Source organism: Pleurodeles waltl, chromosome 8 (genome assembly GCF_031143425.1).
Source record: "Pleurodeles waltl isolate 20211129_DDA chromosome 8, aPleWal1.hap1.20221129, whole genome shotgun sequence".
Lineage (NCBI taxonomy): Eukaryota > Metazoa > Chordata > Amphibia > Caudata > Salamandridae > Pleurodeles > Pleurodeles waltl.
Window position 1 is genome coordinate 328,788,084 of NC_090447.1, and position 18,589 is coordinate 328,806,672.

The 18,589-nt window shown below is 45.2% G+C and overlaps 1 protein-coding gene across 2 annotated transcripts in view; it reads right to left on the minus strand.

Moving 5' to 3' along the window:
* KDM6A (lysine demethylase 6A) overlaps positions 1–18,589 on the minus strand; it is a 709,557-nt gene that overhangs the window by 295,295 nt on the left and 395,673 nt on the right. For both annotated transcript variants that reach the window (XM_069204190.1, XM_069204189.1), the window contains one exon: positions 8,115–8,220. In XM_069204190.1, coding sequence (XP_069060291.1) covers positions 8,115–8,220 — 106 coding nt within the window. The remainder of the gene's footprint in view (positions 1–8,114; positions 8,221–18,589) is intronic.

An 18,589-nucleotide genomic window follows, 5' to 3' on the forward strand; every position in this document is an offset into this window, starting at 1 on the left:
AGTATTGGATCTTTCATAAATTCACATGCTTGAATCTGAACAGCCAGCAGTACTGCTGATAAATATGATACTCGCAGTGGATGGAGGGTGCGAGCATAGAAATCCTTTACAACCTGTATCAAATAGCTAGCTCATAAATCTTGTATTATGAACTTCACATCCCGCCATCTAGTGTTGGGCTCGGAGTGTTACAAGTTGTTTTTCTTCGAAGAAGTCTTTTCGAATCACGAGATCGAGGGACTCCCCCCCTTTCGGCTCCATTGCGCATGGGCGTCGACTCCATCTTAGATTGTTTTCTTTCCGCCATCGGGTTCGGACGTGTTCCTTTTCGCTCCGCGGTTCGGAAAGTTAGTGAAAATCTCGGAAAATTTGACGGTATTGTTAAGCATGTGTATCTGCAGCTACACATCCCATCGAACATATATATATATATATATATATATATATATATATATATATATATATATATATATATATATGGAAAATGTCACTTACCCAGTGTACATCTGTTCGTGGCATTAGTCGCTGCAGATTCACATGCTGTGCACATCCCGCCATCTGGTGTTGGGCTCGGAGTGTTACAAGTTGTTTTTCTTCGAAGAAGTCTTTTCGAGTCACGAGACCGAGGGACTCCTCCCATTTCGACTCCATTGCGCATGGGCGTCGACTCCATCTTAGATTGTTTTCCCCGCAGAGGGTGAGGTAGGAGTTGTCTATGCTAGTAATAGTGCCCATGCAATGGAGTGAATACGTATGTACATAATGAAGTTTAAAGTAATATATTTACAAATTTACAAATGTTCAAGATCAACTTCTAAACGGCTACAGGCTCCTGGGGAGGCAGGTGGGCGCATGTGAATCTGCAGCGACTAATGCCACGAACAGATGTACACTGGGTAAGTGACATTTTCCGTTCGATGGCATGTGTAGCTGCAGATACACATGCTGTGCATAGACTAGTAAGCAGTTATCTCCCCAAAAGCGGTGGTTCAGCCTGTAGGAGTTGAAGTTGTTTGAAATAATGTTCGTAGTACAGCTTTACCTACTGTGGCTTGTTGTGCAGTTAACACATCTAAACAGTAGTGTTTGGTAAATGTATGAGGCGTAGACCATGTTGCTGCCTTACATATTTCGTTCATTGGAATATTTCCTAGAAAGGCCATGGTAGCACCTTTCTTTCTGGTTGAGTGTGCCTTTGGTGTAATAGGCAGCTCTCTCTTTGCTTTAAGATAGCAGGTTTGAATACACTTAACTATCCATCTAGCAATGCCTTGTTTAGAAATTGGATTCCCTGTATGAGGTTTTTGGAAAGCAATAAATAGTTGTTTTGTTTTTCGAATTAGTTTTGTTCTGTCAATGTAGTACATTAGCGCTCTTTTGATGTCTAATGTATGCAGTGCTCTTTCAGCTACAGAATCTGGCTGTGGGAAGAACACTGGTAATTCTACCGTTTGATTCAAGTGGAACGGTGAGATCACTTTTGGTAAAAAATTTGGATTTGTCCGTAGAACTACTTTATGCTTGTGTATTTGAATAAATGGTTCTTGTATGGTAAATGCTTGAATTTCACTCACTCTTCTTAGAGGTGTGATGGCAATCAAAAATGCAACTTTCCATGTTAAGTATTTGTAAGGAAATGCCTCCTTGGCATGGTTGCCCCCTGACTTTTTGCCTTTGCTGATGCTATGTTTACAATTGAAAGTGTGCTGAGGCCTGCTAACCAGGCCCCAGCACCAGTGTTCTTTCCCTAACCTGTACTTTTGTATCCACAATTGGCAGACCCTGGCATCCAGATAAGTCCCTTGTAACTGGTACTTCTAGTACCAAGGGCCCTGATGCCAAGGAAGGTCTCTAAGGGCTGCAGCATGTCTTATGCCACCCTGGAGACCTCTCACTCAGCACAGACACACTGCTTACCAGCTTGTGTGTGCTAGTGAGGACAAAACGAGTAAGTCGACATGGCACTCCCCTCAGGGTGCCATGCCAGCCTCTCACTGCCTATGCAGTATAGGTAAGACACCCCTCTAGCAGGCCTTACAGCCCTAAGGCAGGGTGCACTATACCATAGGTGAGGGTACCAGTGCATGAGCATGGTACCCCTACAGTGTCTAAACAAAACCTTAGACATTGTAAGTGCAGGGTAGCCATAAGAGTATATGGTCTGGGAGTCTGTCAAACACGAACTCCACCGCACCATAATGGCTACACTGAAAACTGGGAAGTTTGGTATCAAACTTCTCAGCACAATAAATGCACACTGATGCCAGTGTACATTTTATTGTAAAATACACCACAGAGGGCACCTTAGAGGTGCCCCCTGAAACTTAACCGACTGTCTGTGTAGGCTGACTAGTTCCAGCAGCCTGCCACACCAGAGACATGTTGCTGGCCCCATGGGGAGAGTGCCTTTGTCACTCTGAGGCCAGTAACAAAGCCTGCACTGGGTGGAGATGCTAACACCTCCCCCAGGCAGGAGCTGTAACACCTGGCGGTGAGCCTCAAAGGCTCACCCCTTTGTCACAGCCCAGCAGGGCACTCCAGCTTAGTGGAGTTGCCCGCCCCCTCCGGCCACGGCCCCCACTTTTGGCGGCAAGGCTGGAGGGAACAAAGAAAGCAACAAGGAGGAGTCACTGGCCAGTCAGGACAGCCCCTAAGGTGTCCTGAGCTGAGGTGACTAACTTTTAGAAATCCTCCATCTTGCAGATGGAGGATTCCCCCAATAGGGTTAGGATTGTGTCCCCCTCCCCTTGGGAGGAGGCACAAAGAGGGTGTACCCACCCTCAGGGCTAGTAGCCATTGGCTACTAACCCCCCAGACCTAAACACGCCCTTAAATTTAGTATTTAAGGGCTACCCTGAACCCTAGAAAATTAGATTCCTGCAACTACAAGAAGAAGGACTGCCCAGCTGAAAACCCCTGCAGCGGAAGACCAGAAGACGACAACTGCCTTGGCTCCAGAAACTCACCGGCCTGTCTCCTGCCTTCCAAAGATCCTGCTCCAGCGACGCCTTCCAAAGGGACCAGCGACCTCGACATCCTCTGAGGACTGCCCCTGCTTCGAAAAGACAAGAACCTCCCGAGGACAGCGGACCTGCTCCAAGAAAAGCTGCAACTTTGTTTCCAGCAGCTTTAAAGAACCCTGCAAGCTCCCCGCAAGAAGCGTGAGACTTGCAACACTGCACCCGGCGACCCCGACTCGGCTGGTGGAGATCCGACGCCTCAGGAGGGACCCCAGGACTACTCTGATACTGTGAGTACCAAAACCTGTCCCCCCTGAGCCCCCACAGCGCCGCCTGCAGAGGGAATCCCGAGGCTTCCCCTGACCGCGACTCTTTGAACCTAAAGTCCCGACGCCTGGGAGAGACCCTGCACCCGCAGCCCCCAGGACCTGAAGGACCGGACTTTCACTGGAGAAGCGACCCCCAGGAGTCCCTCTCCCTTGCCCAAGTGGAGGTTTCCCCGAGGAATCCCCCCCTTGCCTGCCTGCAGCGCTGAAGAGATCCCGAGATCTCTCATAGACTAACATTGCGAACCCGACGCTTGTTTCTACACTGCACCCGGCCGCCCCCGCGCTGCTGAGGGTGAAATTTCTGTGTGGACTTGTGTCCCCCCCGGTGCCCTACAAAACCCCCCTGGTCTGCCCTCCGAAGACGCGGGTACTTACCTGCAAGCAGACCGGAACCGGGGCACCCCCTTCTCTCCATTCTAGCCTATGTGTTTTGGGCACCACTTTGAACTCTGCACCTGACCGGCCCTGAGCTGCTGGTGTGGTGACTTTGGGGTTGCTCTGAACCCCCAACGGTGGGCTACCTTGGACCCAGAACTAAGCCCTGTAAGTGTCTTACTTACCTGGTTAACCGAACAAATACTTACCTCCCCCAGGAACTGTGAAAATTGCACTAAGTGTCCACTTTTGAAACAGCTATTTGTGAATAACTTGAAAAGTATACATGCAATTTTGATGATTTGAAGTTCCTAAAGTACTTACCTGCAATACCTTTCGAATGAGATATTACATGTAGAATTTGAACCTGTGGTTCTTAAAATAAACTAAGAAAAGATATTTTTCTATACAAAAACCTATTGGCTGGATTTGTCTCTGAGTGTGTGTACCTCATTTATTGTCTATGTGTATGTACAACAAATGCTTAACACTACTCCTTGGATAAGCCTACTGCTCGACCACACTACCACAAAATAGAGCATTAGTATTATCTCTTTTTACCACTATTTTACCTCTAAGGGGAACCCTTGGACTCTGTGCATGCTATTCCTTACTTTGAAATAGCACATACAGAGCCAACTTCCTACAGTATTGCATTTCATAAGAGTGCATGGGCTCAAAAGGTGGACCCATGAGTCGTGTTAAGACAATGTTGAGGTTCCATGAAGGAACTGGTGGTGTTCTTGGTGGTATAATTCTCTTTAGGCCTTCCATAAATGCTTTTATGACTGGTATCCTAAATAATGAAGTTGAGTGCGTAATTTGCAGGTAAGCTGAAATTGCGGTAAGATGTATCTTTATTGAAGAGAAAGCTAGCTTTGACTTTTGCAATTGTAGTAAGTATCCTACTATATCTTTGGCAGATGCGTGTAAGGGTTGAATTTGATTATTATGGCAGTAATAAACACATCTTTTCCACTTATTTGCATAGCAGTGTCTAGTGGTAGGTTTCCTAGCTTGTCTTATGACCTCCATACATTCTTGTGTGAGGTCTAAGTGTCCGAATTCTAGGATTTCAGGAGCCAAATTGCTAGATTCAGCAATGCTGGATTTGGATGTCTGATCTGTTGTTTGTGTTGTGTTAACAGATCTGGTCTGTTTGGTAGTTTGACATGAGGTACTACTGAGAGGTCTAGTAGTGTTGTGTACCAAGGTTGTCTTGCCCATGTCGGTGCTATTAGTATGAGTTTGTTTTGACTCAATTTGTTTACTAGATATGGAAGGAGAGGGGGAAAAGCATAAGCAAATATTCCTGACCAGCTCATCCATAACGCATTGCCCTGAGACTGATCTTGTGGGTACCTGGATGCGAAGTTTTGGCATTTTGAGTTTTCCTTTGTTGCAAATAGATCTATTTGTGGTGTTCCCCAAATTTGGAAGTAAATGTTTAGTATTTGGGGGTGAATCTCCCATTCGTGGATCTGTTGGTGATCCCGAGAGAGATTGTCTGCTAACTGGTTCTGAATTCCTGGAATAAATTGTGCTATTAGGCAAATGTGGTTGTGAATCGCCCAATGCCATATTTTCTGTGTTAGGAGACACAACTGTGTCGAGTGTGTCCCTCCCTGTTTGTTTGGGTAATACATTGTTGTCATGTTGTCTGTTTTGACAAGAATGTGTTTGTGGCTTACTATGGGTTGAAATGCTTTGAGCGCTAGAAATACCGCTAACAGTTCTAAGTGATTTATGTGAAACTGTCTTTGCTGTATGTCCCATTGTCCTTGGATGCTGTGTTTATTGAGGTGTGCTCCCCACCCTATCATGGAAGCATCTGTTGTTATTACGTATTGTGGCACTGGGTCTTGGAAAGGCCGCCCTTGGTTTAAATTTATACTGTTCCACCATTGAAGCGAGATGTATGTTTGGCGGTCTATCAACACCAGATCTAGAAGCTGACCCTGTGCTTGTGACCATTGTGATGCTAGGCACTGTTGTAAGGGCCGCATGTGCAATCTTGCGTTTGGGACAATGGCTATGCATGAGGACATCATGCCTAGGAGTTTTAACACCATCTTTGCATGTATTTTTTGTGTTGGATACATGGCTTGTATGACTTTGTAAAAATGTTGAACCCTTTGTGGACTTGGAGTGGCTATCCCTTTTGTTGTGTTGATTGTCGCTCCCAAGTATTGCTGTGTTTGGCACGGCAGAATGTGCGACTTTGTATAGTTGATGGAGAACCCTAGTTTGTAGAGGGTTTGTATGACATAATCTGTGTGGTGTGAACACTTTGTTAGGGAGTTGGTCTTGATTAGCCAATCATCTAGGTAGGGGAACACGTGTATTTGCTGCCTTTTGATATGTGCAGCTACTACTGCTAGACATTTTGTAAAGACTCTCGGTGCGGTTGTTATACCGAACGGCAACACTTTGAATTGGTAATGTATTCCCTTGAATACGAACCTTAGGTATTTCCTGTGCGAGGGATGTATCGGTATGTGGAAATATGCGTCTTTTAGATCTAAAGTTGTCATGTAGTCTTGTTGTCTCAACAGTGTTAATACGTCCTGTAGCGTGACCATGTGAAAGTGTTCCGATTTGATGTAGGTGTTTAGTGTTCTGAGATCTAAGATTGGTCTCAGTGTTGTGTCTTTTTTTGGTATTAGAAAGTACAGTGCGTAAACTCCTGTGTTCTTTTGTGGACCTGGTACTAATTCTATTGCGTCTTTTTGCAGTAATGCTTGAACTTCTAGTTGTAGAATGTCTAAATGCTGTTTTGACATATTCTGTGTTTTTGGTGGGACGTTTGGAGGGAGTTGGAGAAATTCTATGCAATAACCATGCCGGATAATTGCTAAGACCCAAGTGTCTGTTGTTATCTCCTCCCAAAATTTGTAGAACTGGCTTAGTCTTCCCCCCACTGGTGTTGTGTGAAGGGGTTGAGTGACTTGTGAGTCACTGTTTGGTTGGTGGGGTCTTGGGACCCTGAAATTTTCCCCGGTTTCTAGGGAATTGTCCCCCTCTGTATTGGCCCCGAAAGCCTCCCCTTTGGTACTGTCCCTGGTAGGTAGACGGTGTTGTTTGTGAGGTACTAGCTTGTGTGGTTTGACCTCGAAACCCCCCTCTGAAGGTTGTTTTGCGAAACGTGCCAAAAGTGCCTCTGCCCTGCGGGGAATAGAGTGCGCCCATGGCCTTAGCTGTGTCAGTATCTTTTTTCAATTTTTCAATTGCCGTGTCCACTTCGGGTCCAAACAATTGTTGTTCATTGAACGGCATATTGAGCACTGCCTGTTGTATCTCGGGTTTGAAGCCGGATGTGCGCAACCATGCGTGCCTCCTTATGGTTACCGCGGTATTTATTGTTCTTGCAGCTGTATCCGCTGCATCCATAGAGGAACGTATTTGGTTGTTGGAGATATTTTGTCCCTCCTCAACCACTTGTTTTGCCCGTTTCTGGAATTCTTTGGGTAGATGCTCGATGAGATGCTGCATCTCGTCCCAATGGGCTCTGTCATATCGCGCTAGAAGCGCCTGCGAGTTAGCGATGCGCCACTGGTTTGCAGCTTGTACTGCAACCCTTTTCCCAGCTGCGTCGAACTTGCGGCTCTCCTGGTCTGGAGGTGGTGCGTCGCCTGATGTGTGCGAGTTGGCTCTTTTACGAGCTGCTCCTACGACAACTGAATCTGGTGGCATTGTGATGTGATAAAAGCAGGGTCCGTGGGCGGTGCTTTATATTTCTTCTCCACCCTTGGAGTTATTGCTCTGCTTTTGACAGGTTCTTTAAAGATCTGTTTAGCGTGCCTTAGCATTCCCGGTAGCATAGGGAGGCTTTGATAATTGCTATGGGTGGAGGAGAGGGTGTTGAAAAGGAAGTCATCTTCGACAGGCTCTGAGTGTAAAGACACGTTATGGAACTCTGCTACCCTAGCTACCACCTGTGCATACGCTGTACTGTCTTCAGGTGGTGAGGGCTTAGTAGGGTACGACTCAGGGCTATTGTCTGATACTGGGGCGTCATAGAGATCCCACACATACCTTGCGTTCCCAGGGCGATCTAATTTATTGATATTAAGCCCAGAGGCAGGGGTCAAGAGCCTGCCCCAGCCTCAATCGGGTCCTGTGGGATAAAAGCACTGGTTTTATGCGCCTGCCTGGTGCAGTGATGCAGAGAGTAAGCAGTCTCCCTGCTGCAGAGACTGCTGGATCTAGACTAGATGCCTAGGTATACTTATTAAGAAGAGCCATCTCTAGGCAGAAGTACCCACTGGAAGGCTTTGGTCTGTGTATTGGCTGAGGAGTTACAGAAAAGCTACATATTTCAAAATAAGGTTAAGCACATACATTAATGTGGAAGCAGGTGTGAATTTGAATGGTCCTTATCAACTAACCTGCAGTAAGAGTGCCAAAACATTAAATACTAGCTTAAACAAAGCCATGATACAACACTTACCTAATTTCAGAGCTCCAGCAAGGCCACGTATTACCGTAACAGGGTTATTTGGGTTCGTACAAAATTGATGCAATGGTGGAAAGAAAGCATCACGTTTACTCTCCAACTGCAAAATTATAAAATGTTACATTTTCAAATTACAGAAGCAATTTGTTTGCCAACAGGAACACAGTAATACACAATAAACATTTAGGATTGATCTCATTACCACTATCCAAACATTCTATAAGGTTTGTCATTAAAGAGGATGGAGAAATTGGTTTTCAAGTGTTTAAAATCCCATACTCGCAACCTGAAAATGGGATAGAAAAAAGTAGCAAGAAAAATGTAAAGGGCATTTATAAAAGACCTTCTGGCCTCAGGTGCTATGCTTTCCTTCATTCTGAAACTCAAACTACTTTGTGGCTTATATTTAAGGAACAGAACAATGGGCAACCAAGTATCTACTAAACAAAGGGCACATTTCCTTCTGGATCTTGCAACTCAGAAGATCACTTTAGTACATTCACCAGGTCAAACAGTGAAAAAAGTGATTATTCCTTCAAACAAACAGGAATAATCACTAAACACATCAAATATAATTAGCATTATACACACACAGAGATACGACATCTTGCCACATTAAGTATAGTCAATCAGAACCTTTTAGAGAGGCAATCCCAGATAGCCAGGAGTACTAAGAGGTCATAAGATGCCAGGAGGGCAATGAAAATGTAACAGAACAGTTTCATAATAAAAAAATCTACCTACATTACCTAATGAGCACAAATTCTAGAGAATGTGTTTTATTAACTTTTTCAGTTTATACATTTTCAAACCTTGCGACTGAAAATCAAAACACCATAATGAAACATGCTGCAGCAGTGTATTTTAAAATAAGTGGGTAGACTATAAAGCTATCCAAATTAGCCAAGGTATTTCCATTCCCAGAACAGCAGGAAAGAAATGATAATGAAAAACTGTCAGGAAGAGACTCACAGCTTAAGGAAAAACATGCTATAGAAAACAATGGTTATGTGCTGTTTTATTCCTCCCTGGCCTTAAAGCATAAACTATACTGAGTATGTGGGACTGTGAGTGCTTTTCTGCCTATGTAATAGTCTTTTCCAAGAGTGGAACATTTATGCCGGATTCTTTTGAAGAACAACACTGAAGAGTTAAGTGATATGATGGTCTATTTTAGTCGTTATGAGCAATTATTACTGCTTCAAACACCATCAGCTGACATCTTGAAATGAGTTCTGCTTGCGAGGAAGATATGTGCTCTCAAATTATGTAAATCTTAAAACTTGACTTAAACTTAAGATTGCACCACACACATTTGGAAATGAAAATGTCACTTACCCAGTGTACATCTGTTCGTGGCATCAGTCGCAGTAGATTCGCATGTTCTGCAATAGCTCGCCATCTGGTGTTGGGCCGGAGTGTTACAAGTTGTTTTTCTTCGAAGAAGTCTTTCGAGTCACGGGACCGAGTGACTCCTCCTTTTGTCTCCATTGCGCATGGGCGTCGACTCCATCCTCGATTGTTTTTCCCCGCAGAGGGTGAGGTAGGAGTTGAATTGTAGTAATAGTGCCCATGCAATGGAGTGACTAAGTATGCACTTATTTAAGGTTGAGATGATACATATATAAATAATTGAAGGTAACTTCCAAACTGCTACAGGCTCCCGGGGAGGCGGGTGGGCACATGCGAATCTACTGCGACTGATGCCACGAACAGATGTACACTGGGTAAGTGACATTTTCAGTTCGATGGCATCTGTCGCTGTAGATACGCATGTTCTGCAATAGACTAGTAAGCAGTTATTTCCCCAAAAGCGGTGGATCAGCCTGTAGGAGTGGAAGTAGTCTGAAATAATGTCCTTAATACAGCTTGACCTACTGTGGCTTGTTGTGCGGATAACACGTCTACACAGTAGTGCTTGGTGAATGTGTGAGGCGTAGACCATGTGGCTGCCTTACATATTTCTTGCATTGGGATGTTTCCTAGAAAGGCCATGGTAGCACCTTTCTTTCTGGTTGAGTGTGCCCTTGGTGTAATGGGCAGCTGTCGTTTAGCTTTAAGGTAGCAGATTTGGATGCATTTAACTATCCATCTGGCTATACCTTGTTTTGAAATTGGGTTTCCTGCATGAGGTTTTTGAAATGCAATAAAGAGTTGTTTAGTCTTTCTGATGTTCTTTGTTCTGTCAATGTAATACATTAATGCTCTTTTGACATCTAATGTATGTAGTGCCCTTTCAGCTACGGTATCTGGCTGTGGAAAGAACACCGGAAGTTCCACTGTTTGATTTAGATGGAACGGTGAAATAACCTTTGGCAAAAATTTAGGATTGGTCCTTAGGACGACTTTATTTTTGTGTAGTTGTATAAAAGGTTCCTGTATAGTAAGCGCCTGAATCTCGCTTACTCTTCTCAGGGAAGTAATGGCGATGAGAAATGCCACCTTCCAGGTTAGGAACTGTATGTCGCAGGAGTGCATGGGTTCAAAAGGTGGACCCATAAGTCTAGTTAGGACAACATTTAGGTTCCATGAAGGAACAGGTAGTGTTCTTGGTGGTATAATTCTCCTAAGGCCCTCCATGAATGCTTTAATGACTGGTATTTTATATAGGGAAGTTGAATAGGTAGTCTGCAGGTATGCAGATATTGCTGCAAGGTGAATCTTAATGGAAGAGAAAGCTAGGTTAGATTTTTGTAAGTGAAGCAAGTAACCCACTACATGTTCTGGAGTTGTGTGTAATGGTTGTATTTGATTAATATGGCAGTAGCAAACAAACCTCTTCCATTTACTTGCATAGCAGTGCCTGGTGGATGGCCTTCTTGCTTGTTTTATGACTTCCATACATTCTTGGGTAAGTTGTAAGTGCCCGAATTCTAGGATTTCAGGAGCCAGATTGCTAGATTCAGCGATGCTGGATCTGGGTGTCTGATCTTTTGGTTGTGCTGTGTCAACAGATCTGGCCTGTTGGGCAATTTGATGCAGGGTACCACTGATAGGTCTAGCAGCGTTGTGTACCAGGGTTGCCTTGCCCAAGTTGGTGCTATCAATATGAGTTTGAGTTTGCTTTGACTGAGTTTGTTTACCAGGTAGGGAAGGAGAGGGAGAGGAGGAAAAGCGTAAGCAAATATCCCTGACCAGTTCATCCATAGGGCATTGCCTTGGGATTGTTTGTGTGGGTATCTGGATGCGAAGTTTTGGCATTTTGCGTTCTCCCTTGTCGCAAACAAGTCTATCTGAGGTGTTCCCCAGAGTTTGAAATAAGTGTTCAGTATTTGGGGGTGAATTTCCCATTCGTGGACCTGTTGGTGATCTCGAGAGAGATTGTCTGCGAGTTGATTTTGTATCCCTGGTATACTGTGCAATTAGGCGAATTTGGTTGTGAATTGCCCAATGCCAAATTTTTTGTGCTAACATGCTTAACTGCGTGGAGTGCGTCCCTCCCTGCTTGTTTAGATAATACATTGTTGTCATGTTGTCTGTTTTGACGAGAATGTATTTGTGAACTATTATTGGTTGGAAAGCTTTTAGTGCTTGAAAAACTGCAAGAAGTTCTAGGTGATTGATATGCAGTTTTGTTTGATGTACGTTCCATTGTCCTTGTATGCTGTGTTGATCGAGGTGTGCTCCCCACCCTGTCATGGAAGCATCTGTTGTTATTACGTATTGTGGCACTGGGTCTTGAAAAGGCCGCCCCTTGTTTAAATTTATGTTGTTCCACCACAGAAGCGAGAGGTAAGTTTGGCGGTCTATTAACACCAGATCTAGAAGGTGACCCTGTGCTTGAGACCACTGTGATGCTAGGCATTGTTGTAAGGGCCTCATGTGCAGTCTTGCGTTTGGGACAATGGCTATGCATGATGACATCATGCCTAGGAGTTGTAATACCATCTTTGCTTGTATCTTTTGTGTTGGATACATGCGTTGTATGATGGTGTTGAAATTTTGAATTCTTTGTGGACTTGGAGTGGCTACTCCTTTTGATGTGTCTATTATGGCTCCCAGGTATTGTTGTACCTTGCGTGGCCGAATCTTGGATTTTGTGAAATTGACGGTGAACCCTAGTTTGAAGAGGGTTTGTATGATATGATTTGTGTGATTTGAGCACTCTATTAACGAATGGGCCTTGATTAGCCAGTCGTCTAGATATGGGAACACATGTATTTGCTGCCTTCTGATGTGTGCAGCGACTACCGCTAGACATTTGGTAAAGACTCTTGGTGCGGTTGTTAATCCGAAAGGCAGTACCTTGAATTGGTAATGTATTCCTTTGAATACAAACCTTAGGTATTTCCTGTGCGATGGGTGAATTGGTATATGGAAATAAGCATCCTTGAGGTCTAAAGTTGCCATGTAGTCGTGCAGCTTTAGCAATGGCAATACTTCTTGTAGTGTGACCATGTGGAAGTGGTCTGATTTGATGAAAGTGTTGACTACTCTGAGGTCTAGGATTGGTCTCAGTGTTTTGTCCTTCTTTGGTATCAGAAAGTACAGTGAGTAAACTCCTGTGTTTATTTGTGTGTTTGGCACTAATTCGATTGCATTCTTTTGCAATAGTGCCTGCACTTCTATCTCTAGGAGATTGGAATGGTGTGTTGTTAAATTTTGTGCTTTTGGTGGTATGTTTGGAGGGAACTGTAGAAATTCTATGCAATAACCATGTTGGATAATTGCTAGAACCCAAGTGTCTGTAGTGATTTTCTCCCATGCTCTGTAATAATGACCTATTCGTCCCCCCACTGGTGTTGTGTGGAGGGGGTGAGTGACATGTGAGTCACTGTTTAGTAGTAGGGGTTTTGGGGCTTTGGAATCTTCCTCTATTTCTAGGGAATTGCCCTCCTCTATATTGTCCCCGAAAACCTCCTCTATACTGTCCTTGGTAACTGGACGGTGTGGCTTGTGAGGTGCTGGCTTGTGTGCTTTGACCCCGAAACCCCCCTCGAAAGGGCGTTTTACGGAATGAGCTGTAATTCCCTCTGCTCTGCGGGGAGTAGAGTGCGCCCATGGCTTTGGCAGTGTCCGTATCTTTTTTGAGTTTCTCAATCGCTGTGTCCACTTCTGGACCGAACAGTTCTTTTTCATTAAAAGGCATATTGAGAACTGCTTGTTGAATCTCTGGTTTAAATCCAGACGTTCGGAGCCATGCATGCCTTCTGATAGTTACAGATGTATTAATTGTCCGTGCAGCTGTATCTGCAGCGTCCATGGAGGAGCGGATCTGGTTGTTGGAGATGGCCTGTCCCTCCTCAACCACTTGTTTTGCCCTATTTTGGAAGTCTTTGGGCAGATGTTCAATGAGATGTTGCATCTCGTCCCAGTGGGCTCTGTCATAGCGCGCAAGTAGTGCCTGGGAGTTCGCGATGCGCCACTGGTTTGCAGCTTGTGCTGCGACTCTTTTACCAGCTGCATCAAACTTGCGGCTTTCTTTATCTGGGGGTGGTGCATCTCCAGATGTGTGAGAGTTGGCCCTTTTCCTAGCTGCTCCTACAACAACAGAGTCTGGTGGCAGCTGTGTTGTGATGAAAGCCGGGTCTGTAGGAGGCGGCTTATACTTTTTTTCCACCCTTGGTGTGATTGCCCTACTTTTGACCGGGTCCTTAAATATGTCTTTTGCGTGCCGGAGCATACCAGGGAGCATAGGCAGGCTTTGGTAGGAGCTGTGGGTGGAGGAGAGTGTGTTGAACAGGAAATCATCCTCGACCTGTTCTGAGTGGAGGCTTACGTTGTGAAATTGTGCTGCTCTAGCCACCACCTGAGAGTACGCGGTGCTGTCTTCTGGTGGAGATGGTTTTGTAGGGTATGCCTCTGGGCTGTTATCTGACACTGGGGCGTCGTATAGGTCCCATGCGTCCTGGTCTTGGTCACCCTGGCTCATGGTGGTGTGAGCTGGGGAGTGTGATGGCGTTTGTGCTGGTGAAACGTTAATCACGGGCGGAGGAGAGGGTGGTGGTGTAACTCTTTTCACCACTTTTGGTTGTGGTGCTTGTTCCGTCTGGAACTCCAACCTTCTCTTTCTCCTAATGGGGGGAAGGGTGCTTATTTTTCCTGTCCCCTGCTGAATGAAGATACGCTTTTGCGTATGGTCCGCATCAGTTGCTTGTAGCTCTTCCTCAAACCTATGCTTCTGCATTTGGGAGGTTAGCGAGTGCTCTTCTGTATAAGAGCCTGAAGCTGGGTCGCTTGCAGTTTGTTTCGGCGTCGAAACTGTGTCTGCGTGTTTTTTCGGCTCCGAGGTGACTTTTTTCCTTTTCGGGGCCGAAACCTCTCGGCGTCGATCTGTTTCGGTGCCGCTGTCTCGGCGTCGAGCCGTGTCCACACCGGCATCTCGGTGTCGAGGCTTGTCTCCAGCACTTTCTCGGTCCCGAGAAGGCTGCGTGCCGGTGTCTCGACCGGAGTCGGACGATCTCGGCACTGTTTGGGCCTTTTTCGGTGCCGACGGTCGGTCACCGATTTTATGGGTTGAGCCATGGCCTGGTGGCAGTGGCGTCCCCTGGGCCTTGTAAATGTTTCTTTGTGTGGTTTTCGACGTCTTACTCACGGTTTGTGTATCGTCGAATCCTTCGGAGTCTGAGTCTTGGATCGAGAAGGTACCTTCCTCTTCCTGTTCCTCGAACTCCCGTCGGGCTGTCGGTGCGGACGCCATTTGAAGTCTTCTGGCTCGACGGTCTCGGAGTGTTTTTCGGGACCGGAACGCACGACAGGCCTCGCAGGTGTCTTCGCTGTGCTCAGGTGACAGGCACAGGTTGCAGACCAAGTGTTGGTCTGTGTAGGGGTATTTATTGTGGCATTTGGGGCAGAAACGGAACGGGGTCCGTTCCATCGGCGTTCTTCAGCACGCGGTCGGGCCGACCAGGCCCCGACGGAGGATCGAAAAATTACCCCGAAGGGCACCGGAGCTCTTCGATCTTCGATGCGGTGTTGAATGTAAGTATGCCGATCCCGAACGCAACAATACCGACGAAAATCTTCCGAAATTAACTATTTTTTCTGTTCCGAAACTCGGAGCGACAGGAACACGTCCGAACCCGATGGCGGAAAAAAAACAATCGAGGATGGAGTCGACGCCCATGCGCAATGGAGACAAAAGGAGGAGTCACTCGGTCCCGTGACTCGAAAGACTTCTTCGAAGAAAAACAACTTGTAACACTCCGGCCCAACACCAGATGGCGAGCTATTGCAGAACATGCGTATCTACAGCGACAGATGCCATCGAACATACTATTTTACTAAAGACTTTTTTAAAACAAATATAACATTAACTGTACTGCCTCAATCTAGATGAACACTCTATGCAGAAGGCAGCAGTAATGAACATTTTAAACTTCTCAACACAAAAAAAGATTATTCTAATAATGGTGGAAAGCAGATTTAAGGCTTTTCCAGCTTACTGGGAAAGCCTAGGATTTGATATAGGCAGTCTGATACACAAAATAGGGCCATCATTATTGATCTAGCAGAATAAATCAAATATGCTGAGGAAATCAATTTAAGAGTACTGCACCAGTCCAGTCAGGGTATCCCACAAGGGGCTTTCTCATCCAAGAGGTAAACTGGTTGAATAAAGCATTTAAAAGAGTAGCAGGAAGGAAACTTTGTGGAGAACTTCTATTTGTGCTGCACTTAGCAATGCCAGATTTAGTTGCCCTCTCAGGTCGCGTTGATTCTTTTAATGTGGTTAGACTATCAGATTTTTGGAAAATCTTTTTTCTTTTCTTTTGCTTTCTTTATTTATACATGTTTTGTGTTATAATTACAACAATGAACCAACTGACGTCTGTAGGAAAGTGCCATCTTTCTGGCATAGATAGCCCCACTCAGTGAGTTTAGATTTTAGTTTAATGGGATCTTACTAATTAGGACCCCGTTAATTGTGCTTTCTTCCCCTAAATTTGATTGCTAGTAAACTTTTTACACCCACAACTAGCATACAGGTGCACCCATGAAAGTCCCTAAAATATGGTACTTGGGTACCCAGGGTACTGGTACACCAGGGGTCCCCCAGGGTGCATGCCCCTAGGTGTGAGGGTAACCCTGCATGAGCAGGGTGCCCCTACAGACTCTAGGCCAATTCCTGGACTGTAAGTGCAGGGAAGCCATCTTAAGGTTTGTAGCGGACAATGGTCAACACAAGTGGTCCAACTACATAATGGATTCTCCGAACCTAGGCATGTTTGGTATCAGACATGTTGGAATCATGCAACTACACTGATTCCAGTGTTATTTGCATACCACCATGTACTCTAGGGTTTCTTTAGAGGATCCCCCAGTTCTGCCTGGGCAGCCTCTCGGGGTCTAGCAGCCAGCCTGCCCTGCTGCTGGCCCCAGACAACGTTTGGCCCTCCTGCTGGTGAGGCTGACTCAGGTCATAGAGGCATAACAAACAATTTCACGCGAGGGAGAGGTGTGACCACCTCTACCTTTGAAATCGATGTCTTTGGGCTGGAGTGGCCTCTGAGCACCACCAGGCTGCTGTGAAGTTCACATTTGGTGCCCTCCTTGCATAATCTGGTTTGCACCAGTTCAGGATCCCCAGATTCCTGCTCTGGTGCAAAACTGCACAAAGGGCAGGGGAGTGTCCACCCCTCCTCCGGCTCCTCCTCTAGGGAGATGCACAGAGCTCTGCCAGGTGGCCACTTGAGTTTTGTCATCTGGGAAACAAGTTGGGCAGAGGCTCCTGGGAGCATTTGACTGGTTAGGCCAAGTAGATTACATTCTTGACCTCCTCTGATAGGTGGGTCACTTCAGAGAGTGACCAACTCCCTTTTAGGGTTATTTAAGAGCTACCTAACGGGTGGATCCTCAGATTCGTCTAGCACGCTCCCCAAGGAACTCACTGCAAGACATCTTCTACTTCTGGGCTCTGAAACCGCTGCTGGGCTGCTTTGGAACCGAAACAAGCCTGCTTCTGGTGGGAAGGCTCCCTTTGTCACATTGTTTCTCCGGATTCTGCAAGAATTCTGCAACATCCAGGGCTGCGCATCCTCCAGGGTCACAAGAACTCTGTCTGCACCTGGAAGGACAAAGGAATCTCCCTTGGAGTCAAAGAGTCACTGCCCTGCAATGACAGGTACCTCAAGACAACGTCGACCGGCTAGTGGAGTATAAAGTCCCACAGGCATCCAATGACTCTGCATTACAGGTGGTGAATCTTTGGCCTCCTCTGGGTCCTGCTTGTCTTCTAACTAACTTGGGAGAATGTGGGCCTCTGCTCCTGCCACTGGACTGGAAGTTCTCTTTAGGAAAAAACTTTAGTTTTGAAATCGGCTCAAGTATGTCATTAGAGAACATCAGCAAGTCACCCATTATCCTACTACATCCTGGCTCGGGTTAGGAAATGTTCCAACTGCTTTCTAATGCCCAATAAGTTGTTTTATGTGCCAAAAGATGCACAAACATTTGCAAATCGATTGGTCTGCATGAAGACTGCAACACATTTTCATGGACAAACCAATTAGGACGCCAGGATCCACAGATCCCACAATGACCACAGAGAAGAAAAGCTTCTTCTACCAATCAGATCTGTTTTTCTGATTTTTTTGACAAGGCACATTTTCAACACAACAAAACTGTTAGGGACATAGGGACTTACGCTCCACTCTACTTTAAAGCCATTTGGGTGTGGTTCCCCCTTTTTTTTTTTTTTTTTTAAGTAGAAGAGAGAAAAATTACTGAGACAAAATAGAAAACATTAATTTGTCTGCTCCTTTCACTTTACCACCTTGTGGTGGATCTGTAGGCGCTGTCAAATTTCATGTAGATTCATCACACCATGCAAAAATTATTAGCAAATCAAAAATGCATTTGCAATCAACTTAGAGTAACCAAAAAGTACATATTTTAAATCATGATTACATTCCAAAACAGTGATTTTCTATTAAAAAGCATTGTTTTCACAATTTTAAAAATCCTAACAAATTGTGACTACAAGATTCCTTGCTTTTTTTCAAAACTAAAACACTGGAATGACTCTTGCAAAATCAAAGAAGAACACAAGCTGGAGCAAAGTTGGTGCAAATCTGACCACTAAGTGCAGTAGATTATACCCTATGACAATTATGCGCAAATTCACTTTAAAGACCAATTGGACACACCTTTCAAAATTATGTAAAATTAAGCTGATGGGGTGGATTTCATACAATCACATCAAAGGACGACAACTTTATTGAAAACTGAAATCATTTTCTATAAGGAGACCAATGTAATCATAACTGCAGTGTCAGAACAGAGGCACTCAGATTCAGGGGCCTCGTCAGATGGTTGGTGACCAGGTAGATGCCCAGAGATACAAGTCTTCTCTGCCCTGTTTGTTGCAAAACCACATAGAATTCATGTTGTCCATGCCATGAGAACCTGCACCAGGATCTTCGTGGTGGATAGCAGGAAAGCTTTTAAGGCCAGACTTAAGACACAGAACCTTCAAAGGTTGATGTGGAGGAAGCCCTCCATTAGAGATCAAGGGATGCCGATCGCCA